This window comes from Ascaphus truei, chromosome 8 (genome assembly GCF_040206685.1).
Source record: "Ascaphus truei isolate aAscTru1 chromosome 8, aAscTru1.hap1, whole genome shotgun sequence".
Taxonomy (NCBI): Eukaryota; Metazoa; Chordata; class Amphibia; order Anura; family Ascaphidae; genus Ascaphus; species Ascaphus truei.
The window spans coordinates 15975045-16000706 of NC_134490.1; the positions used below are offsets into that span (position 1 = coordinate 15975045).

At 48.3% G+C, this 25662-nt stretch overlaps 1 protein-coding gene across 5 annotated transcripts in view; it reads left to right on the forward strand.

Moving 5' to 3' along the window:
* The window catches only part of CDH23 (cadherin related 23), a 653830-nt gene that overhangs the window by 245392 nt on the left and 382776 nt on the right, over positions 1–25662 (forward strand). The window contains exon 1 of one of the 5 annotated variants that reach the window (XM_075610602.1): positions 12446–12821. The exons of the other annotated variants lie outside the window; for them this stretch is intronic. Within the exon in view, the coding sequence (XP_075466717.1) occupies positions 12777–12821 (45 nt within the window). The 5' untranslated portion in view covers positions 12446–12776. Of the gene's footprint in view, positions 1–12445; positions 12822–25662 lie in introns of those variants that run through there. 5 annotated transcript variants of the gene reach the window in all.

The window sequence follows — 25662 nt, forward strand, 5'->3', positions numbered from 1 at the left end:
CCTAGGGCTTTGAGGAAGTCTCTTGCATCCTCTGGTGCTATGATTGTGAAGTGGCGCCCATTGCGGAGCACCACTAGCTTGAAAGGGAACCCCCAGTGATATTTGACTTCCTTGGCGCGGAAGTAGTTGGTGAGGGGCTTCAACTCCCGTCTCTTCATCATTGTGGTCCTGGACAAGTCGTTGAACAGCTGTATGTCTGTGTCGTACACTTGTATGCTGCGTTGTCCCCTGGCGGCATTCATTACTCGCTCCTTGGTAGTATATGCATGTAGCCTTACTATTATGTCCCTGTGGCGGTTGGGGTCTGTTGGCTTTGGGCCCAGGGCACGGTGGGCCCGATCCATAAGGAGCTCATGCTCAGAGAGGCCCGGCACCAGTTGGAGGAAAACTCTGCGGAGGTAGGCTTGCAGGTCCTCGTGGGAGATTGCTTCAGGCACATTTCTGAGGCGTATGTTCTGCCTCCTTTCGCGGTTTTCAAGGTTCTCCAGGGCATTCTGGAGGTCCCTGATTTCGGCATCGCATCTCGCAACTTCTTCTTGGGCCTCAGACTGGAAGCTGATGGCTCCCTCGATTTTGGCCTCCAGCTCGTCTGTTCTCCCAGACAGGGCTCCCAGGTCTGCTCGGATGCTTTGAAGGGCCTTTTCCGTGTCCTCTTGTACCCCTCTCCTCATTTTGAGGATCAAGGAGTTGAAGAATTCTTTATTTAAAACGGGGGGGTCCGAGTCCAGATGGTCTTGGAGTTCGTCGAGCGCCGCGTGCTCCGGCTCCTCTGCGCCATCTTGGGAGGCTGGATTCAGCTCCAGCTCAGCCCAGCGCGGTGCGGGGGCAAAGAACTTTGCGACGGTGTTCTGGGTCTTCTTTGACTTGGCCGCCATCACGGCTGTGTCGGGGTCAGTTGTGGGAGCTGAAATCGGCGATTTGGTGTGGGGGGAGTTGCATTTTCTATTCTTTTCTTATGAGGGTGTTGGGAGCTCCTCAGCTAATCATCCATCTGTGGTGACGTCACCGGAAGTCCTCGATTTGGTCGATTTTTAATCCGCGCGGATTCATCAAAATCTGCCATTGGATACAACCCATGGACGGATTTATAGAATCCAGTCCACGGATTCAGCAATCCGTTGGCGGATTCTTAAGAATCGGCCAATGGAATGGTTAATTCATGGAGTGTATTGGTAATAATAATAATAATAAATAATACGCAAAACTCGAAGCGCTCTTTTTGACATTGATCCACAGAATTTCGCTGACCAAAGGAACTGGCCGATCCGCTGCGGATCCAAATCTGCTCCCAATATTTGACCATCTCTACCAGGGACTTAGTTAAAAACTTGATTCCATATGTTGTGAGGAATTCTTCTCTCGCACAGAGCAGATATCTGCACAGCATGGAAAACAGGTACCATTGAGAGTAGACTTTCAAAGTATGGATAATTGTTTGTAGAAAGAGGCCAACTCACAGTGGATGTACTTTTGGACAATTTCAAATAATATATTATTTGATCTAAAATACATTTAGTTTTTTTCTGTTGGGACGATGCCTGCTGATTATAATTTCACGTCTCGTTCTGCTACATACATTTCCCTTTTAACAATGTTGCCTGTAGGCTGATAGCCTTGGTGGACAGAATCAGCAAGGAGATGCATTAAGAGGTACAAATTGCAGGGGGAGGGAGGCATAAGAAAACTGTAATGGTTAACAATAAAGATTAGGTGATGCCCCAAAAAGAAATACTAGCACACACATCTTACATATCAGCGGGTGTTCACTTCAAGTCTGCAGGTAAGTAAGCTGTCATGGGGTCCTACACAAAGAAGACATTTATAACGCTCTTCCAGTTTAGTTTGAGTAAAATAGAAGTAAGTTTGTACTGTGAAGGGAAATATATGCAGTCAAAATCCCCAGTGCCTGACTTCCTGCATGCTACCATAGAAAGGCACTTACTTAGCTATAAGGAACATCAGATTGCTTTATGTGGCATTTATAGCAAGATTTAATTTAAAATCCTATATGTGTTTTTTATTGTATTATAAATCAGTTGTGTAGAATTAGATCATACTCCATTTTTTTCACCCCTTATGCCCTTTTTATTGATTTTTGAATGTATTAAGTCTCCTTGGGTTGCTATAGCCACTGTATAGGAAGCTACAACACTTCCGCTTTTAAAATAGGCAGCCATATAGCATGCCCTGGGATGCAGGATCTTCACCGATCGATCATGGGAGGAAAGAGCGACCGACAGTTTAGATAATTTAATTGTCATAAAGGCAAGAAACGTGTGCATTTATTAAAACTAGGAAAATGCTATATTTTATACTGCTTTGTGGATTCAGCCTAACTGGACAAAGATTCATAACACCGAATGAAACACGGAAAAAACAAAATTTGAAACGCCATAAATTTGTGGATTTTGTCATCAAATTATCGAAATATTCGAAAACTTCAGTGGAAAACAGGAATGTCTGGCCAATTGAATTCTCACACTACTGTGTGTACAAGCCTATAAATAAGCCTGGTTTCCACTGCCTATCGAGGCACCGGTAACAAAGTTATCCAGAAAAGCAGCTGTCTGTCACAATGATCAAGCACTGTCTTGAAGTCAAACCAAAATTTAAATACTGAATATCACTTCAACCCTCATATTATTGCGACCTGAAAAGAAATAGGCCTAGATTTAATATATTATCTCAGCCGTGCGCAACCTGGGGGGTGCGCCAGACTTTTCAGTGGGGGGGGGCGTTTACAGAGGCCCCGAGCTGAAAACGCGAGGCCTCTGTAAACTTACTTACCCGGCTCCAGTCACACGTCTCTATGACAATGCAGCGTCAAATGAAGCCCGTTGCCATAGAGACGTGACGTCACATGACCCCGCAGCGTAATGTGACACAACATTAGAGGCAAGGGGGCCGGCGACCGAGGAGAAGAGAAGGTAGGGAGGACGCAGCGCAGGGAGTTTGCGCACGGCTGTATTATCTCAAACGGCAAAACCATGCCATGCCATGTAGCAATCTCATTCGCGACAAACTGTCCAAAAATTTAAACTCAAAAAAAGAACAAAGAAAACGCATTATTTTCAAGAAGGCCGCGATATATCGATATATGAACAGTTATACTGATACCGACATCAAAAACCTATTACGCAGTGAATAATTATCACTGCCACCCCGATGTCACAGTACATCTACAGGTTGTTGATGTACAGTGTTTGTTACCATGGTGCCAATTTAGCTTCATTTTAAATACTTAATTTCAATGAAACTGTTCAAGCAAATGTAGTACAAGTGGCAATAAAATTAATTAAATGTTGCGTATCAAGAATCCGGTGGATGAGATGTACCACAAAAAACAAAAACAAATTGGGTCTGCGCCAATGTGGTTGAAACTTCTGGCAGATCTAAGTTAGGATGGCAGAAAGGCGCTCCCAAACTTTCATCAGAATCGGTCAAGGCGTTTGTCCACGAAGTCTAGTGGGCGTCTTCGCTTCACTTGCTCATCCAAGAACACAAACACAGAGGAAATACCCCTTTGACCATTTCACTCCACCGAGACTCGTTTTGCTAGCGGGTAAGACGTCTTGCACTCCTATGGAGCGGCCACTCCAGCATCAAAAGGGTTAAGAAAAACATATTGGATATGATTGAACACAGTTTCAGCATGATTGACATGGGTTTGAAACCTACCACATGAACACATCATCTGCTGCATTCATTCCAATATCTTCCAACACTGTGAAAAATATATTTAGGTTTATTTGTGGTTACAGTGTATGGAGTGCATAGTTTGGTCCCAGTTTTCCCAGTTCTTGCATGATAAATCCTCCTTGATTCCATTTCAGATTTTTCAAAGTTGTGCATAGAATATTTTTTGGGACAGAAAGACATTTTATATTTGTCATTGCTTTCTTTTTTTTTTTTTTTCTTGTGAAATGTAGGATTACAGAACTACGTAATGTATGCTCAGTTACACATTACACAACTTCAGAGTTGTAAAACATGAGCCTGCTTCAGCCACGTGGCTCAGAGGCTCAGCCTTAGGCCGAGGGCATGGTCAGCGCTTACCCGCTGACCCGCGCTGAGCCACGCTCATGCTTGCCAGTGAGCCCCTGCAGCCGCAATGAGAGCGGCTTTAGCAGGGGCTCGCACACGCTTCCGCAGGCGTGCGGAGGCAGAGGAGACAGTCAGATTTAAATTTGCGCTCTGAGGGGAGCGGAGGGCCGGTCACGTGAGCCGTTCGCCCAATGAGGGCGAACCAGCTCCGTGACATCACTGGCCCACCTCCAGACACGCCCCCGGATGGCGCGCAGACTAAGGCCAGGGAAAGCACCCGCTTTCCATCAACCTCCGCGCAGCTGAAGTCCCTATGGACTCAGCCTTAGACTGAGCCTCTGATTGAGCCACCTGTGCTGAAGCTGGGATAGCCTGAAAACCTGACCTGTTAGGGGGGCTTGAGGACTGAAGTTGAGCCCCCCTGCACTAGACGATGGTGTAACACAGATGTCAGGGTTGCAATGTTGGGAGGTTTGAGAGATCTGGACCACAATGTAATGTTCATTTTAAAAAACTTCAAAGGCAACGATTCTGTCTTCCAGTACAGCTCACGAGACTGTTAAGTTGGAATAAGTGTGACTATTTTCCAAATGAATGAGACACAACCTAAATAAAACATGACAGGCGTAGTATGGGCAATGATGATATTCTTATAGAATTACATCGACGCCTGAATCTTGTCATTTTGAGGGGGTGAGTTCTAAATATGCATTAGTTCAGTCATTCCTCTTAAATCTTGCCCCCTACAGTACTTAGTACCTTTATTCCCTGCCCTTACTTTACTCAATGTAGAGATCGAGGTTTAGTGAGGACCATTACAAGAGAGAAAAGAAGCAGTATTGTTTGGAGCCATATTGCATGCCGAACATTTAACATTAATAATCAATTATACAGAGCTGGCAGCCTTCAAGCACGAAAATCGGTGTGACACTGGGGTGAGTAGTCACTGGCTGTGACGCCCCATGCCACGGCGTCTCACTGATTTGGACTTTGTATATTTGATTATTAAACTGCTACAGTATAATCACAAATATATATATATAGATATATAAACAAAGGGATAGGCACTCCAAAAATATGCAGAAATGTATTTTCTTGGCGCAGCGTTGCAGCTACCCTCTGGAGCTTTTATCCAGAGGGTAGCCGTAGCATTGGGCCAATAAAATTATTTTTTGGCATATTTTTTGATGTGCCTATCCCTTTGTTAGTTTGGTAAAGTACCTTTATAGGTACTCCGATAGCAGCACCCTCTCCAGTAGTCTGGCCTATACAATTTTAGGGTGTGCCCCAACCCCTCACATTATATATACATATATGTATGTATATAGTGACAGGATGGACTCACAGTAGAGTCAGAAAGTCCACGCAGTGTGTTTTAGGCTTTAACAAATGCTTGTGTAGTTGTGTTCTTCACATCAATAGTTAATGTAGGCACACTGTCCCTATAAGTCAAACAGTCATATGTAGAAGCACATGCACACCGCTGGTAGGTGCTGGAGGGGGGTACTTATCTGCCGGTGCGCTGTATCCAGGGAGGTCCAGACATCCCAGAGGTACTTGAGCAAAGGAATGGAAGCAGGCACACGGTCTTACTAAAGGTGCAGTTTATTGTGCCACCAAAGGTCCAACGTTTCGGCAAATAGATTGCCTTTATCAAGGAGAGGGCCCTCTCCTTGATAAAGGCAATCTATTTGCCGAAACGTTGGACCTTTGGTGGCACAATAAACTGCACCTTTAGTAAGACCGTGTGCCTGCTTCCATTCCTTTGCTCCTATAAGTCCAACCACATCATAAAACAAAAGCCTACTCTGCATTAGGGAGGCTAACTAGATATACCAGAGTCTACCTAACTGACTTGCTAGCAAGGCTAGTTCCAGTCTAAACATTATACCTTAAATGTCAGGAAACCAAAATAGTTCAACTTCACACCGTGTTGTAGCATCTTACTGACCCTGCCGCGAGGCCATCCTGCCACAGGTGGTGTCAGAAGTGGGATGCTACGCCTCTGGGGGTCAGTAGATGAAGATGTGTTACTGTAAGTTCATGAACCCAAGCAGAAAACCAAAAACGTTTTTATTTTGCTGAAGCAAGTGAATTTGCAGCTAGCAAGTGCTGAGTGTAAAGTTTGCCCCATCGGGTATGAAAGGATTGCTGTGTAAAGCTAACACCCTAAGCAAAGTGCTGAGTGTCAAGTTTGAGACTATGAGAATGCCCTGAGTAATTTAGAGACTGTAAAGAGAGAGAATATAAATCTGAATGCAGAAAATTCAGATTTGTCTGACCAGGCTAGTGAAGGAAAGGAGAAGCTTCACCAAGCAGAAAAAGTGATGAAACAATTGTCCCAGGAACATTTAGAAGTACAGGCTGCAAATGCTGGAAAAAGAATACCTCTCCCTGGAGCAGCTGCAGTTCACGTTGAGCGCCACAAGAGCATCGCTGGGGGTGGAGCTTAGAAGCCAGGTGACTCTGTATGAGAGGGAGCACGATAAGGTCCAGAAACTAGAGCAAGAGATGAAGAAGCAGAGCAGCTGTTCCATCCCCAAAAGTCAGTACACTCAGGAGAAAGAGGCGTGGCAGACAGAAGCAGCAGCAATCCTAGCAACAAAAACCGTAGAGCTTCAAAATATGAAGGAGGCTCTGAGGAAAGCCCAGAGCAAACACCGGAACGAGGTGATGCCCTGAGAGGGGACTGGCAGGATCAGATTGAAGAGTTGCAGACGCAGATGGCTGAGCGAGAGATACAGCGCGCCAAAAGGGAGGAGGTGTCCGTCCGTCAGGTGGCCTGCCTGACATTGCACTATGAAACTGAGATGGCCGATATCCACAAACGGCTGGACCACATGGCCAATGAGGGGACACGGCTACAGCTGGAGCTGGACAAGATCCGGGAGGAGCACTAGCAGCTGCAGGTCCAGAATAAAGAAACGGAAACAGATTTAAGCCTTGCTCTGAGTCTGCTAGGAGATGTGGAATCGCCAATCAACTCTAAAGAAGCTGAACTAGCAGCTGCACTGTGTGAAAGAAGAAATGCAGGAGGACAGCTTCAAGACCTGAGGAAGGACCTGGAGTCTGAGTGTACTAGCCACAAGATGGCAGAGAGACAAAAGCGTGACCTTGGCGACGAGCTCGAGGCTCTGAAGACTGAGCGGGACGCTACATTGCCCAGCAGGAGGTTTCTCAGCTGAAGTTGGAGAAAAAGGTATTGGCCCGGCCCAAGCATCTGTATCCCACTGAAACTAATGCCCATAGAACCCAACGTGGACTCCTTGCCAGGAGGGCAGCCGCTGTGAAGAGACAGTCGAGAATGGGACGGAAGTGTGTCCGTGTTCGTAGGATGAGGAAGACCTCACAGGTTGTCCAGCGACACTCCCAATGGAGTAAGTTAAGAGCCGACAGAAAGGCCCAAGCCTACGAGTCTACCAACTGTACAAGAGAGGTGTCATGGGGTGCACTTGGGGTTAATAAGAATCCCGTCTAAGTTGAAGTATTGAAGATAAATGGTGTAGAGCCAAAAACTGAAGGTACGCTGATGTAGAAAAGTCCAAAAGCCATCACCGCTAAAGCAGAGTTGCGGTCTTCACAAGAGAAGGCCAAACAGTCACTGGCGAGTGTATGCAATGAGCTGACCAAGGTCAAGGCTCTTCTACAGGGTGAGGGAGACTCTGAGCACAAGAGGAAGAAGACAGAGGTGCATCTTCAGGATCTGCAGATCAAGCTCACAGAGTGGCATGGAGTCCTGGCAGAGAGAGCTAATATATACAATTTAAGTGCAGACGTCAGGTGTTATATGGTTATAAAGGCTATGTCTTGGCTCTTATGGTTGATCTACTCACAGGAGCAAGGTGATATAATGAGCAGTTGGCAAATTGGGTTGCCACCCTTGAAGATGTCTGTGGATAGTACCCCCCTAACGATTCTCCGTCAGCAGAGTATATATAGAGAGAGGGAAAAGACTACATAGTGCGATCAATATGATATTTTATATTTGAAAAACACAATAAAAATGCGCACTTACAATTTGCACAAAAGTTAAAAGCATATATCACAAATTGTGAATGGAGGATCTCCCGAAACAGCTCACCGCCTCCTTCAGGTCAGTCTGCTGGCTTCTACTGCTCTGCGTCCTGGACCGGAGCTTCCTTCTGCGCGCCCGTCTGCAAGATGTGACGTCACTGCATTCAGAGCTGCTTCTACGGATCCGTAGAAGCAGCTCTGAATGCAGTGACGTCACATCTTGCAGACGGGCGCGCAGAAGGAAGCTCCGGTCCAGGACGCAGAGCAGTAGAAGCCAGCAGACTGACCTGAAGGAGGCGGTGAGCTGTTTCGGGAGATCCTCCATTCACAATTTGTGATATATGCTTTTAACTTTTGTGCAAATTGTAAGTGCGCATTTTTATTGTGTTTTTCAAATATAAAATATCATATTGATCGCACTATGTAGTCTTTTCCCTCTCTCTATATATACTCTGCTGACGGAGAATCGTTAGGGGGGTACTATCCACAGACATCTTCAAGGGTGGCAACCCAATTTGCCAACTGCTCATTATATCACCGTGCTCCTGTGAGTAGATCAACCATAAGAGCCAAGACATAGCCTTTATAACCATATAACACCTGACGTCTGCACTTAAATTGTATATATTGTTCTCTTATCTCCCCACATGCTCCCCCTGGATGTTTTGAGCAATACTTAACCCTTGGAACCCGTGACACAGGTCCCACCAGTGAGGTTTGAGCAAGGGGTTGGATTATTAATCCTATCTGTACCACCTTTCTATTACATTCTACATTAATTTCATTCACGAAGTAGCGCCTGTTTTTTTCACTCTTTTCTAGAGAGAGCTAATAGACAGCAGGATGCTCAGGAACCTTTGCAAGGAGGGATACAACAAAAGCAGAGCTTCAACCTTAAACTCAAACTGGCACAAGACAAAGAGGTAGCGAGGTAGCGAGGTAGCGAGGTACCAGTCTGCAGGCCCAGTACTCGGACAAAGAAGCTGGTGCACAGACCGCCCACAGGACAATGTTTTGCTGGGGGGAGGGATATGTGACAGAGTCACAGACTCAGTAGGCTGGAATGGAGGATATGTGTAACATCCAGAACTCAACCAGTTAACCTACTTCTGGAAAACTGCATGCACCTGCAGCCTAATTTAGCAGGTTTCCTGAGAGACTGCAGATTTAAAATAAAAAAAAAAAGGGAGAGAGACTGAGAGAGAGAGAGACTGAGAGAGAGAGACTGAGAGAGAGAGAGAGAGAGAGAGAGAGAGAGAGACTATTTTCCCCAGAGAAGGGGGTCATAGAAGTGCTTCCCAGCTGTGGAAGCTATATAGAGGACCTACAGAGGAGTTTCTCTGGGCTCAATATGGGGCTGAGTTCCCCTAGCAAGAAAGGAGGAGAGACCGTGCTGAAGCAGGGACGTCTGCTCCAAAAAGGACTAAGATAAGCAAAACCCTTATTACTGTATGCAGAGACTGTGTTACACTGTGGAATATGCCAGGGCATGTTTTTGGCTTGGGAACCAGCTTAGCTGGCCATGCAGTTAGTGAGGGTGAAAGCTATTGTGTAGTTAGCTTTCCTTAAATGGAATAGGTGTTTATTTTCTATCATTTATTTTGGCCTTAAAGGCCTATTGTTTATTTGTCTGCAGGTTAATAAACCAACCCGGTTCAGCTTAATCCTCTGCCTATGCGTCTTACTGACCCTGCCGCAAGGCCGGCCTGCCACAATATATATATATACTAGCTGAGAGACCCGGTGTTGCCCGTGAGTTAAATTTGCCGCTAGGAAAAGGTGGGGGGAGGGACAGTGGACAGGAGGAGGGGAGGGACAGGGACAGTGGACAGGAGGGGACGGGGACAGTGGACAGGAGGGGACGGGGACAGTGGACAGGAGGGGGGGTTGTGGACAGGAGGGGGGGCAGTGGACATGAGGGGGGGTGGGGGACAGTGGACAGGAGGGGGGGACAGTGGACAGGAGGGGGGGGGACAGTGGACAGGAGGGGGGGGGACAGTGGACAGGAGGGGGGGACAGTGGACAGGAGGGGGGACAGTGGACAGAGGGGGGACAGTGGACAGGAGGGGGGGACAGTGGACAGGAGGGGGAGGAGAGTGGACAGGAGGGGGGGAGAGTGGACAGGAGGGGGGTGACAGTGGACAGGAGGGGGGTGACAGTGTACAGGAGGGGGGTGACAGTGGACAGGAGGGGGAGGAGAGTGGACAGGAGGCGGGAGAGTGGACAGGAGGGGGGGGACAGTGGACAGGAGGGGGTGACAGTGGACAGGAGGGGGGTGACAGTGGACAGGAGGGGGAGGAAAGTGGACAGGAGGGGGGTGACAGTGGACAGGAGGGGGGTGACAGTGGACAGGAGGGGGGTGACAGTGGACAGGAGGGGGAGGAGAGTGGACAGGAGGGGGGGCACACACTGTGTCCCCCACACACACACACACACAGTGTCACACACACACACACACACACACAGTGTCACACACACACACACACGTCACCTCTCCTTCCGGCCGCCGCCATGTTACTTAGTCCGCGAGGGAGGAAGGGGGTCCTTCCGTCCGCCGCCATCTTAGGTGCCGCGTGGCAGCGGCAGGCTGCCCTGCCCACTGCCTGTCCCCGCGCCGGGGAGGGAGGTGAGTGGAGCGGGAGGGAGTGGAGCGGGAGGGAGGTGAGTGGAGCGGGAGGTGAGTGGAGCGGAGCGGGACCTCTCCTTCCAGCCGCCGCCATGTTACTTAGTCCGCGAGGGAGGAAGGGGGTCCTTCCGTCCGCCGTCATCTTAGGTGCCACGTGGCAGCGGCAGGCTGCCCTGCCCACTGCCTGTCACCGCGCCGGGGAGGGAGGTGAGTCGAACGGGAGGGAGTGGAGCGGGAGGGAGGTGAGTGGAGCGGGAGGTGAGTGGAGCAGGAGGTGAGTGGAGCGGGAGGTGAGTGGAGTGGGAGGGAGTGGAGCAGGAGGGAGGTGAGTGGAGAGGGAGGTGAGTGGAGCGGGATGGAGGTGGAGGGAGGTGAGTGGGGAGGGAGGTGGAGGTGAGTGGAGAGGGAGGTGAGTGGAACGGGAGGGAGGTGAGTGGAGAGGGAGGTGAGTGGAGCAGGAGGGAGGTGGAGGGAGGTGAGTGGAGCGGGAGGGAGGTGGAGGGAGGTGAGTGGAGAGGGAGTGCAGCGGGAGGAAGGTGAGTGGAGCAGGAGGGAGGTGAGTGGAGCGGGAGGGAGTGGAGCGGGAGGGAGGTGAGTGGAGCGGAGGGGGGGAGGTGAGTGGAGCACCGGGGAGGGGGGGAGGTGAGTGTGATGGGGGGGAGAGGACAGAGAGAGGTGTGTGTGTTTTTTTGGACCTTTGGCCCATCACTCCGCCTCAGGCCAATGAGAGGTGAGGGGGGCGGGCCAAGGGGGCCTGAAGCAGTGGTGTGAGTGTGTGAGGCCAATGAGAGGTGTGCGGGGGCGGGCGGGCCAAGGGACCAATGAGATTGCCGCTAGGGACAGGGAACACAGTGAAACATACATCATACAATGCTTTCAGAAATATATAGTAGATACGGTGTTCGACAATTATATACATTTACACGCCCGGGGCGTGTGGATTTAATCCCCGGGCGAGTAAATATTGGCCCAAGCAGCACACGTGTGTTTTTTAAATTTCCCCCGCTCGCGCTGATGTTCTTTTCACGCTCGCGCTTCTGTTTTTCCCGCGCTCGCCCTGGAGAAAAAAAAAAAAAAAGCCGGAGGCGGGTTCATGTTGTTGGGGAGATTACCCCGCCTCCGGCTCTCTGAGCAGTGCCTTTGCTCCTCCCCCGGCTCTCAGAAACTTTCCCTCCTCAGCTCTTCCACTCCTCCTCCTTTTGGCAACCAGCCCCTTCCACGCCTGTCTGCCTCAGGCCCCTGCAGGGCCATCTGTCACCCCCCTCCCTCCCCCTCCCTCCCATCGGGCCGTCCGCCCCCCGCTCCCATCAAGCCATCCACCCCCCTCACATCGGGCCATCCGCCCCCCAACTCCCATAGGGCCATCTGCCCCCCCCTCCCATCGGGCCATCCACCCCCCCTCCCATCGGGCCATCCATCCCCCCCTCCCATCGGGCCATCCACCCCCCTCACATCGGGCCATCCGCCCCCCAACTCCCATAGGGCCATCTGCCCCCCCCTCCCATCGGGCCATCCACCCCCCCCTCCCATCGGGCCATCTGCCCCCCCTCCCATCGGGCCATCCGCCCCCCCCTCACATCGGGCCATCCACCCCCCCCTCCCATCGGGCCATCCGCCCCCCCCCCCTCCCATCTGGCCATCCGCCCTCCCTCCCATCGGGCCATCCACCACCCCCTCCCATCGGGCCATCCACCACCTCCCCCCCCTCACCCCAATCTCTCCCGGCCTCCGTGACCCCCCCCCCCCTCACCCTAATCTCTCCCGGCCTCCGTGACCCCCCCTCACCCCACGCGGCGTCGGTATGCCGTCTCTGCGGACAGTCTGCCGATCTGTCACACAAGCACTGAGCTGTTAAGGAAACCCCGAGCCCTGCTCTTCTCCTGCTCTGATGGCCAGCTCAGCTGTTAGCAGGGGAAATCCCCTAACCCGAGCCTCTCCCTGCTCTAAGCAGGGGAAATCCCCAAACCGGAGCCTCTCCCTGCTCTAAGCAGGGGAAATCCCCTACCAGCCCTTCTCCATTCTATCAGGGAATACAGCGGCGTCGGCATCCGCCTCTGGAGGGGGCGCGGCCCCTTGCAGAGGCCCTCCTGCCATGCGGAGGCCCCACTGCTGCCATGTGCGACCCCCTACCTTGCGGGTGAGTGTTTGTGTGTGTGAGTGACAGACTGTGTGTGTGTGTGTGTGTGTGTGTGTGTGTGACAGACTGTGTGTGTGTGTGTGTGTGTGTGTGTGTGTGTTTGTCTGAGTGAGAGTGAGTGTCTGTGTGTCTGTGAGTGTCACCCTCTCACCCTCTCCCTGTGTCACCCTCTCCCTGTGTCACCCTCTCCCTGTGTCACCCTTTCCCTCTCCCTGTGTCACCCTCTCCCTCTCCCTGTGTCACCCTCTCCCTCTCCCTGTGTCACCCTCTCCCTGTGTCACCCTCTCCCTCTCCCTGTGTCACCCTGTCCCGCTCCCTGTGTCACCCTCCCTCTCCCTCTCCATGTCACCCTCTCCCTGTGTGACCCACCCTCTCCGTCTCACTGTCACCCTCTCCCTGTGTCACCCTCTCCCTGTGTCACCCTCTCCCTCTCTCTGTCACCCTCTCCCTCTCTCTGTCACCCTCTCCCTCTCTCTGTCACCCTCTCCCTCTCTCTGTCACCCTCTCCCTCTCTCTGTCACCCTCTCCCTCTCTCTGTCACCCTCTCCCTCTCTCTGTCACCCTCTCCCTCTCTCTGTCGCACTCTCTTCTTCGCTCTCTCTGTCGCACTCTCTCTTTGTCTCTCATTCTCTCAGTGTGTGTGTCTCTCATTCTCTCTCTTTCTCTGTGTGTCTCTCTTTCTCTCTGTGTGTGTGTGTGTGTGTGTGTGTGTGGGTGTGCCGCTCTCTGTGTGTGTCTGTCTGTCTCTGTCTCTCTCTGTCTCTCTCTGTGAAGCGCCGACGTCCAGACACTGGTTAAGGGGTTCAGGAAACTAGTCATTCACATCTGGCTTTTATTTCTAGATCCGACATTGACACACACACACACACACACACACACACACACACACACACACACGACTAATTGTAGTATAATGTACTACAATAAATACATTTATGTCAAAAATGAATGTTGTTCTGACTAGGAATTTATTAAATGTATTTTATTTATATATTTTATTTTAAAGCGGGGTTGGGGGTGGGACTAGGGGCGGAGTTGGGGGTGGGACTAGGGGCGGAGTTGGGGCGGGACTAGGTGGCGATTTTTTGGTTGGGCGAGTAGATTTTTGGGTGATTTGTCGAACACTGTGTGTGTGTGTGTGTGTGTGTGTGTATGTATATATATATATATATATATATATATATATATAAAAAAACAGATATGCACTAATGCCCATGAACAGTATTAGTGTGGTCCTTGGGCTGTGTGCTTCTGATAATTTCATTGTAGTTGCTCAGGAGGATAAATACTCTTTATCACACTGAAGCTTACTTGTAAGCCGCTGATTGAGCCACCTGTGCTGAAGCTGGGATATCCTTAAAACCTGACCTGTTGGCTGGCGTGGGGACCGGATTTGAGCACCTCTGATATAATTTAAATAAAAGTAACTGTTTTAAACGTATAATTTCTATAGACTTAGACAGCTCCTATGACCTACTTAAGACTCAATGCTGCATGAGAGCCTAGTGTTAAATCGGTGATAAAAGAGAGAGAAAAAATCACATGGAATAGAGGAGTGAATAATATGTGAAAGGGATGGGGGGGAGAATAACACTTTATAGTAAGGTGAAAAAACTACTTTAATGATGAAGCCTGGCACAGAACATAGCAGTGGTAACTACAGAGCCAGATGAAATCAACTCTAATCAATAGAACAAGGTTTATTCAGAGCAAAGGAGGTATTACAAAGTGGAACTCCACTGAGATATATACAGTGCACCGACTGTTAGGCTCTTTAAAGCTCATGGGAGTGGGACATGAGTATAGTATCCTCAGATCGTACCCAAAGCTGACGTAAAAAGACCAGTGTATATGTTAGAGTTCCAACTATTACAATCCTAATTCCAAATGCAAAACGTGTGTTCCTGTCCTGTGCGGGTACAGGGTTGCAGAAAGTAGGGCACTATTTTCTCTGCTACTTTTTAGAGAAGAGCAGAAAATAGAGGTTCTGGGGCACTCACGGTTACTGGAATAACTGCCATGGGTGCACAGTCCTACTGTACATTCTAATAATGCAGCATGTAGACATAGGTGCTTATTCAATAATTGGGTATATAAACTATGCCAGGGATGGCCAACTGCAGACCTCAAGGGCCACCAACGGGTCAGGTTTTAAGGATATCTCTGCTTCAGCACAAGAGAGAGACCTTTCTAATCCAAATAAATTAGGGAGACATGCCTGCGCTGGAAAAGGAGCACACCTGGGGTACCTGGCAGGGAGATTTGCAAAGTATATTTAAATTAGTTCCATCCCACACCAACTATATATAATTGATAATAAGCCTAAGGCAACAACCAAATGGCTGGAATAGTGTCAGGTGCAACAAGTCTAGAACCCACAATCACTGCTTTTCTGGGCCACAGCTCTAGCAGTGTGAGCTAAACCAGCTGACGCTTACTATCACTATCACAGCTGTGCTTCACCTTGTTTTTAATTGTGTGTGTCAAAAAACGTGTTTTATTTCATCTCTATTAGAAAATGAAGAGAGAGAAAATGCAATCCTTTAGAGGAGGTGCACTCCTAAATACTCCATGTGGGTACAATACCCCTTAGGCCTCGGTCCCGCTGCGCTCGTTGGCGCGGGCGGCCATGTCGCGAGTTCCCCACCAGCAGGGGAATCCTCGCGAGCCGGTCCCGGTCCCCCCTGGCGGCACAGCTGACTACACGCTTTGGCGCGTCAGCCGCTAGGAGACACAAGAGAATGGTGTTTCCTAGCGTTGACGCGTCACGTGGTGTGGCTGTGAGCCAATGGGGAGGGGAGGCTTCGGGAGGAGGAGAGGCTTCGGGGAGCGGGGAGGAGTGTGGAGTGAAAGCAGGTGAGTGCCTGTCTGTGTGTGTGTCTGAGTGCGTGCGTGCCTGTCTGTGTGTGTATGTGTGTGCCTGAGTGCGTGAGTGCCTGCCTCTGTCTGTGTGTATGAGTGCATGAGTGCCTGCCTGTGTGTGCGCGCGTGTGTGTGTATGAGTGCGTGAGTGCGTGAGTGCCTGCGTGTGTGTGTGTGTGTGTATGTATGAGTGTCTGCGTGTGTGTGTGTTTAAACTTACCCTCAGCAGCTCCAGCTCCAGCCCGAGTCTGTGGAGGGAGGGGGGGGAGGGAGAGTAGCGGGTCCCTCCGCTCAATCCACGCCCCCCCTCCCTGTCAAGCCTCCCACTCCCGCCCACCTCCCGCTCCGGCTCCCGCTCCCTACAGACCGCATATCGCGGTCTGTGTATGTCAGCACAACGCCTGTCTGCAGTGCGGGTGCGCTGACTCTGGGAGCGGGGCCTTAGCCTTAGTGATGCATAATGACCTGGACAAAGTAACTTTAAATACATATTCAATTAAAATAGAATGAGAATGAGAAAGGACCTCCAAAGAACTGCAAAATAGAGGATACATTAACGGAGTAGAATCCGTGATGTAATACCCTAACCAAGTGAGTTAAAAAGTTATACATTTATTATGAGACTGAATGAAGTGAATAATAAAAGAAAACGTAATTAGACAATTAATTAGGACAAGATCTGATAGGGTCAAACCACAATGTGTACTGGCCCTAGTAATGAGACCTTGTACTTAGTGGTAATGATAAGCAATGAACAAAGCCTGTATATTTATATTTACAGAACAAAAACTCCTTATTTAGAGCTTTTAGAGCTTTTTTTAAATGCAGATTGCTAAATCAAAATGCATTTAATCACACATTGGCTTCTTCAGAGGTCCAGTCACCCTAAAAGAGACCCTATATGCTTAAATAGATGGGTACATAGAAGGGATATAATGTCCGGTGTACAATCTATATAAATGAGATTGCACAGATCCGATCTAATAAGAAACATTTATAAAATCCATATAGTACCAAGAATAGTCGACAAATAATAACAAATAATAACAGTGCTTGCTTGTCAAACCGCAGTTATACCTGTGTAATCCCTAGAGCAGCAGAGGTGGCTCCCATCTTCTTCTTACCCAGGAGAGCGAGGTTGCCCATGTTCTGTTCATCTTTTATTTAATGTCACCTGGACTCATAGTCCTCCGTACATATTATTCTTTTGTGCTTGAAGTCCTTTGAAGGTTAAAAATACAATCAACAAAATAGCTATTCCTGTGGAGGTATGCTGTTAGTAGACAGTGTGCACTGCAACCCTACAGGTTTAGTTCACACTGCTATTGCTGTTGTTCTGAATAAAAGAGATTAAGTGGGTTCATCTTTTGATCCTGTTGGGTCTGACACCATACCCCATTACTCACAAGGTGCCTTAGACTTGTCAACCTAATAACACTATGTGCCCTGTGGGAAGCAAGTAGAATTACTTACTGCAGTATGTACAGTTTTTATTGTAGCACTGCTTCCCCTCCCCTCTGGGAGATTTACTCTGGCTACAGGTCTGTGTGGTGCTAGATACCTGGTTCAGGAGAGGCTCAGCTTCCGCGATGTTGTGGGGAAACAGGACAGGCTTTAGGCAGTTTCAGGCAGTAGTTTTTCTCATGGTGCTGCGCCTCCAGTCACAGTAGGCTCCAGGGTTCTGGAGACAGTCCCTCCTCTGAACATACCAATAGACTAGACTCAGGCATGGGGTATATATAATGGGATCCTTTATTGAAGCAGACACTGCAGTTCTTTTTACAGTGGATGCATGATGTTACTAGCAGGATCTGGGTCTTAGGATGGCCCTAGGCCACACTGGTAGGCTGGAGGCCTGGCCAGGTGCCTCAACTCTTACCCAGCCCATAACAGGGCTAGAGGCATAGGTCTCTACCCCCTGAAGAGTGAACCTGGACTAATTAACTTTAATGCTTCCTCCCCAAGGCCCAGGAGGGGGGAGGGCACTAGGTCTGTACCATGATTGGCGGTACACAGACCCAGTTCCACCTCCACACCCGATCACTGGATTAGGGGAAAACTCTATATGACCGTCTGTTATAGCCTGTATCTATCAGGGCTTACATAACAGGGTGCAGTAAAACAGCCAAACCTACCATGGCTACATATTTATTTCAAAATAAAGTATTTCAATTCATTATGTGCCTGGAACTCTGCAAGTTGGCACAGTGAATATTTTTGTCCCTGTTCTATTATGCAGTACCTTAGTCATTTTTGTGCATATCTTTCATATAGCACCAAAACTAGTGCATATACCTATAGTAGCTCCCTCTTCCTGGCTTGCTTTAAAAGCAAATCACTTCCAGTTCTTGGTTGAAAGTTTAATTTTCCTTGTAGAGCACACCTGAGATACCTGAGAGATACACTAATAGCTAGATTAGCTGCGTGTGAGCAGCGAGAAAGTAGAATGTGACAGTCAGGACCACCATGAGATTTCCAGGAGATCAGGATTAACCCCGTTCCCCCCCCCCACCGCCCCAGATACAAAGACCACTACACCCCCCGGATGCAACCCCCCCATACACACAGATACAAACAACTACCCCCAGTTACAAACACCACTACTACCTACCCCAGATATAATTACCACTACCTCCACCCAGATACAATTTCTACTACTACCCCCAGTTACAATTACCACTGCCCCCGATACAATTACCACTACTCCCCCCAGTTACAATTACCACTACTACCCCCAGATACAATTACCACTACTACCCCCTGTTACAATTACCACTACTACCCCCTGATACAATTACCACTACTCCCCCCAGATATAATTACCACTACTACCCCCAGATACAATTACCACTACTACCCCCCAGATACAAACACCACTACTACCCCCCCAGATACAATTACCACTACTACCTCCAGATACAATTACTACTACCCCCATACACAAATCAAATTACCACCACCAACCCCCACAAATACAATTACCACCACCCACAATTACAATTACCACCCCCAACAAATACAATTACCACTGGTTGTTGTCACCGCCGCTGGACCTAGCTCTCCCCGGCTGCTGCCTCCTCTACCCATGCTGGGCCTGCCTCTCTACCAGCGGTGCGAGCCAAAAGCTGTGCCTGTGTCTTCTGGGTGCACCTAGGTTCCGGCGCGCACCGGCGGGAGGGAGAAGCCCGACATAGGCAGAGGCTGCAGCTGAGGAGAGCCAGAGCCCGGTGGCAGCAACCAGGGGCCCGGCCCGGTACTCCATAATTTATTTTGAGGGACGTTTGAGGGGATATATATACAACTGGCGTCTGCTAATATAATTAGAAAGCTCACCCTCTCACCCTCACCCTCTCGCCCTCTATGTTCCTTTTTAACAACAGCAATAGATTAAGAATCTCTTTGTGGATACTAAAAATAAAATCTGTCCGGATTGTAGTTAATGGCGAATTTGAAAGAATTCAGCTGGATTTTTAAGTATGCAATCCGCAGTTTCGCACATCCCTATGCACAAGTCCAGCAGAGTGCACCCCATCCCTATGCACAAGTCCAGCAGAGTGCACCCCATCCCTATGCACAAGTCCAGCAGAGTGCACCCCATCCCTATGCACAAGTCCAGCAGAGTGCATCCCATCCCTATGCACAAGTCCAGCAGAGTGCATCCCATCCCTATGCACAAGTCCAGCAGAGTGCATCCCATCCCTATGCACAAGTCCAGCAGAGTGCATCCCATCCCTATGCACAAGTCCAGCAGAGTGCATCCCATCCCTATGCACAAGTCCAGCAGAGTGCATCCCATCCCTATGCACAAGTCCAGCAGAGTGCATCCCATCCCTATGCACAAGTCCAGCAGAGTGCATCCCATCCCTATGCACAAGTCCAGCAGAGTGCATCCCATCCCTATGCACAAGTCCAGCAGAGTGCATCCCATCCCTATGCACAAGTCCAGCAGAGTGCATCCCATCCCTATGCACAAGTCCAGCAGAGTGCATCCCGTCCCTATGCACAAGTCCAGCAGAGTGCATCCCGTCCCAATGCACAAGTCCAGCAGAGTGCATCCCATCCCTATGCACAAGTCCAGCAGAGTGCATCCCATCCCTATGCACAAGTCCAGCAGAGTGCATCCCATCCCTATGCACAAGTCCAGCAGAGTGGATCCCATCCCTATGCACAAGTCCAGCAGAGTGCATCCCATCCCTATGCACAAGTCCAGCAGAGTGCATCCCATCCCTATGCACAAGTCCAGCAGAGTGCATCCCATCCCTATGCACGAGTCCAGCAGAGTGCATCCCATCCCTATGCACAAGTCCAGCAGAGTGCATCCCATCCCTATGCACAAGTCCAGCAGAGTGCATCCCATCCCTATGCACAAGTCCAGAAGAGTGCATCCCATCCCTATGCACAAGTCCAGCAGAGTGCATCCCATCCCTATGCACAAGTCCAGCAGCGTGCATCCCATCCCTATGCACAAGTCCAGCAGAGTGCATCCCATCCCTATGCACAAGTCCAGCAGAGTGCACCCCATCCCAATGCACAAGTCCAGCAGAGTGCATCCCATTCCTATGCACAAGTCCAGCAGAGTGCATCCCATCCCTATGCACAAGTCCAGCAGAGTGCATCCCATCCCTATGCACAAGTCCAGCAGAGTGCATCCCATCCCTATGCACAAGTCCAGCAGAGTGCATCCCATCCCTATGCACAAGTCCAGCAGAGTGCATCCCATCCCTATGCACACGTCCAGCAGAGTGCATCCCATCCCTATGCACAAGTCCAGCAGAGTGCATCCCATCCCTATGCACAAGTCCAGCAGAGTGCATCCCATCCCTATGCACAAGTCCAGCAGAGTGCATCCCATCCCTATGCACAAGTCCAGCAGAGTGCATCCCATCCCTATGCACAAGTCCAGCAGAGTGCATCCCATCCCTATGCACAAGTCCAGCAGAGTGCACCCCATCCCTATGCACAAGTCCAGCAGAGTGCACCCCATCCCTATGCACAAGTCCAGCAGAGTGCGTCCCATCCCTATGCACAAGTCCAGCAGAGTGCATCCCATCCCTATGCACAAGTCCAGCAGAGTGCATCCCATCCCTAAGCACAAGTCCAGCAGAGTGCATCCCATCCCTATGCACAAGTCCATCAGAGTGCATCCCATCCCTATGCACAAGTCCAGCAGAGTGCACCCCATCCCAATGCACAAGTCCAGCAGAGTGCATCCCATCCCTATGCACAAGTCCAGCAGAGTGCATCCCATCCCTATGCACAAGTCCAGCAGAGTGCGTCCCATCCCTATGCACAAGTCCAGCAGAGTGCGTCCCATCCCTATGCACAAGTCCAGCAGAGTGCGTCCCATCCCTATGCACAAATCCAGCAGAGTGCGTCCCATCCCTATGCACAAGTCCAGCAGAGTGCGTCCCATCCCTATGCACAAGTCCAGCAGAGTGCGTCCCATCCCTATGCACAAGTCCAGCAGAGTGCGTTCCATCCCTATGCACAAGTCCAGCAGAGTGCATCACATCCCTATGCACAAGTCCAGCAGAGTGCGTCCCATCCCTATGCACAAGTCCAGCAGAGTGCCCCCATCCCTATGCACAAGTCCAGCAGAGTGCGTCCCATCCCTATGCACAAGTCCAGCAGAGTGCATCCCATCCCTATGCACAAGTCCAGCAGAGTGCATCCCATCCCTATGCACAAGTCCAGCAGAGTGCATCCCATCCCAATGCACAAGTCCAGCAGAGTGCATCCCATCCCTATGCACAAGTCCAACAGAGTGCATCCCATCCCTATGCACAAGTCCAGCAGAGTGCATCCCATCCCTATGCACAAGTCCAGCAGAGTGCATCCCATCCCTATGCACAAGTCCAGCAGAGTGCATCCCATCCCTATGCACAAGTCCAGCAGAGTGCATCCCATCCCTATGCACAAGTCCAGCAGAGTGCATCTCATTCCTTGTTTCTACACATGATCCTTACTTGCTGTGGAAGATAATGCACCTGTGGCCGTACCTGAGATAAATTGTGAGTGCTCTTATTCATTATTGATCTGTATTAGGATACACGAACAGAAAAAAGAATACGTGTGCACAAAAGGAATTAAAATATAATTTATATTGTAAATCCAAATTGTTATTCACCAGATGTGTGGCACTGAACTTGTGTGAATTTTAAGTGTGCTTAGTACCACATGTTTAAATATTCTCACATTTACTTTAACCAATATGTAAATATGTGAAAAATGCAATAAAAAATGCGGTTTTCATAGGAAATTTGAATTTTGGTGAACAATTCACCCATCTCTACCAGTATGTTGGCATATCAAAGAAATAATTATGTACACTGGCGACACACTTTATTCGAGCTCGGCTAGTCCCACGAATTCGGGTATACCCGGGTGTATTGAGGTTTGTGACTGGTTTCTGCCCGAGTGCATTGGGTTATTTTCCGGCAGGGATTGAAGCATTTTATTCCCGCTGGCTGCAATACTGCACAGTATATATATATATACTGCATTACAATTCATGAATTTATGCCATCTGGTAGACACGTGAAGCATTGCAGCCTATTAAATCCTAATCATTATCATTTAACAGATCAGCCGCCCATCAGCCAGGCATGAACCCAGGCTGGGAAGGCAAATGCAACGGGGCTTGTCAGAGGTGAGGAGCGGCGCATTCCAGGTATCTGCCAGGTACATACTGGGTATTTGCTCGAATAAAGTGTGTCGGTGCAGTATATGACTTTTCCAACCTGCATTGCAGAATTGAAAGTTTTACATTGACGGAATATGGAACAACATTAGAGTTCTTTGTAGATACAAATATTCAAAGATGTACCGTATATGGTCTTTCAGGATCTGCTAAGCCTCAGTACTGTATGTCTACAAACAAGACTTGAAGGGCCATGAAACAAAATCATCAACATTTGATGTTGTTGCTTTAAATGTATCATAACCTAGAACAAACCTACTTTTGGCATCTTTATATTGATACATATGTACATACGACATAGATTGATGCGGCAGATTACAATTCTAATGATGTGCGATTAGCATTTAAAGAGTTCCCATAGCTACAAATTGATTTTGCTTTCCTTGTTAAAACACTGGTCATAATGAAATTCATTTGTATTAATATGTGTATGTCATTGGAACTCACATACAAATTGCCTTGGAATTGGGCATTAATTAATGTGCCATTAAAATAAAGTGTCACCCAATTAATATCAAGCTTGAGGTAATAGAACAAGTGTCCCATCGTCAGGAAAGCATTCCCAGTTCTCTGTATTTGCACGGAACATAATGAATTCATTTAGACCTCAGAAGGATTTCAGGCTTGAAAGTAGGCATTGAAATTCTGCCACTGTAGGCCACTTTATGAGCCTTAAACACTGAATGCTAAATTAGATGTGTAGGGATTTGTAGAACACTAGTCTAATTGTTAGTGTTCATGGATTGTAGCATAACAAACAACCATAAAAATATTAGGTGTACAGCAAGTTTTGCTTTTTTTCACTGGGGATTACGTACAGAATCAAGCAGCATGTCTTAGGCCTTGTACAAAGTAGGAGCGCGTGACGTCACACACGCCGGCTGCCCAGGCGATTCGTGGCCTGTGGGGCCTGGAGGAGACGCGACAAAGAGCAGCTCTAATTCAATGTTTGGGGGGGGGGTGCCCGTGACATCCCGTGAGAGGTTCGCCTTCATTGCTGAACCGTGCACATGACCTGACCGTCGCGCGACAATCAAAAGATTTTGTCTCGCTCGTGCACGTGTGCTCTTTGGCCATGCGCATTGCCTTACGGGCTTTTACATCGCGCGCAGTCGCGCTAACTATGGGCGCGAGCTTAGTAACAAACACAAAGCGATTATAGAAAATGAAATGTTCTTTAGCATCTGTGTCATACTTGATACGGTATACTTGATGCAGTAATTGATATTAATGTGCTATTGCGTAAACATTGTCCATGTAGCACTAGTTCTCACACAGCAGCGACCCAGGGTATATGATAATTATAATTATAGTGCACTTTCACACCAATTTTAGCACTGTATATGGTTGCGCACTTATTACTACTTTTTGTATTACAGCAACCCAGGGTACCTACATTTAAAATGCTAGTTACACACCGTACAAAATAGCAATCAAATATTAGCTGTATTTGAGACAGGTTTTAACATAGTAATGAAAGGTACTGTAGTTGTTCCGCTGTTATCTCGATTTAGCTGGTAGTGAAATAATTTTCTTTAAAAATATACACAATAAAGATGTGGTGGATAAATGTTTTTTTATGAAAGACATTGTGCAAGGTACAATAGAGGTAAGAAACCCATTGGTGTATCTGCATGCCTTCTATATCTCCAACAATCTGCAACACACCAATGTCATATCATACTGTGGTTAAAATGCAGACTTGGATTCTGGGTAATGACAAGCAAATGAGCACACTGAGCCCCATATTCACTAAAGGGTGCTAAGCATTAGCACAACCTAACTCCCGTTTAAATTGGGCAATACAATTAAGGTTATTCATTAAACTGCCATATTGCTGATTGGGGCACCATCACACGGTAACTCCCATTTAAGTAAATAATTGTTTCCATGTGATAATGCCCCGGTCAGCACAATCACTGTTTAATTAATTACCTCCTCAGTGTATCACTTTTTAGCTGCCCATTCATTTAAAAAATTGGGGGATGTTACCAATAAGTAAGAGAAATTGTCGCTTACTTATTGGTAATTGTGAGAAATTATCTCAAGAACACTGTACAACAAGCGTTCCCTTGTAGAATGGTACCAAAAATTGCTATCTGCCTCTCTAAAAATATTTCTATTAAACCAGATGCCCTTTATATTCAGTAAATGCACTGATTGCTCAAGAGGGCATGAATGATACAAAATTGCTGTGACAATACTAACAGCGAGTAGATCTTCAGGCATAATACAGGAGAGGAAGAGGGTATGAGAGGGCTCCTATTATAACCTCTATCTTTTCTCTCTGTTCCCTGACACGCACACAAAATACAAATATATGTATATATTGTACATTCTGCGGAGAGACATTTACAAACACAATGTGAAGAAAATATGTCTTATTGGGGGGGGGAGGGGAGTGGCAAAGAAGCCAAGCACACGTCTCTCAAATATGTGTGGGGTTATTTAATATGATCTGTAATGGTCTCAAACTCCCATTGACTGCAGTGGGTGTATTTGGCCATCAGGAGCTTATTTCTATATGTTGCTGACAATTTTTTTTGACTTTCAGAACTTTAAACGACTGCCTTGAAAAAACAAAGTGCAACACAGAACTACAAATATAATAATAATAAAAATATACTAGGAGCTGCATTAATGTGGCGTTTATACAATTTCAGCGCACAGTTGACTTGCGGCTGACTTGGATAAATCTTTTGATTGAGCTTTTGAGGGCTGTGTGTATAAATATACTTCTACCTCATTATATAGTGCTCAATGTCCATATCTAGAAGAGATGGAAATAAATCCCTTTTAAACGTAACGTTTAGCTTTAAAGCGGTAATCTAAGAAGCCGGCGATTGTTTTGTGCAGTTTATTTAAAACAGTTTTTTACATTGTATTGCTGTATGGGGGTCTCTGAAGATGAACCCCTTTAATTTCAGCTCTGGGGCCCCCTTGCTTTATGGAGATACTTACGTCTGTAGTAGTAGTTGCCGGCACTTGGTCTGCTTGGCTAGCAGGGATCATGTAATGACCGCTTTTCTAAGCCCCCACGTCCTGCAAGCCAATAGGAAGCCATGACATCATCAGTGCAGCTTCCTATTGGCCCATGTGACGAAGGGAGCTTTAAACTGCAGACAATTGCAGAGATACTGAGGCAGTATCTCAGGAAGCAGGGTGACCCCGGAGCTGAAATGAACGGGGCTCAGCTGCAGAGATCCGCTGCTTCAATCCTCTGTAAAACAAAATTAGATTTGCAAAAAAAAAGAAAAAAGAAATGAATGGCTTGGCCTG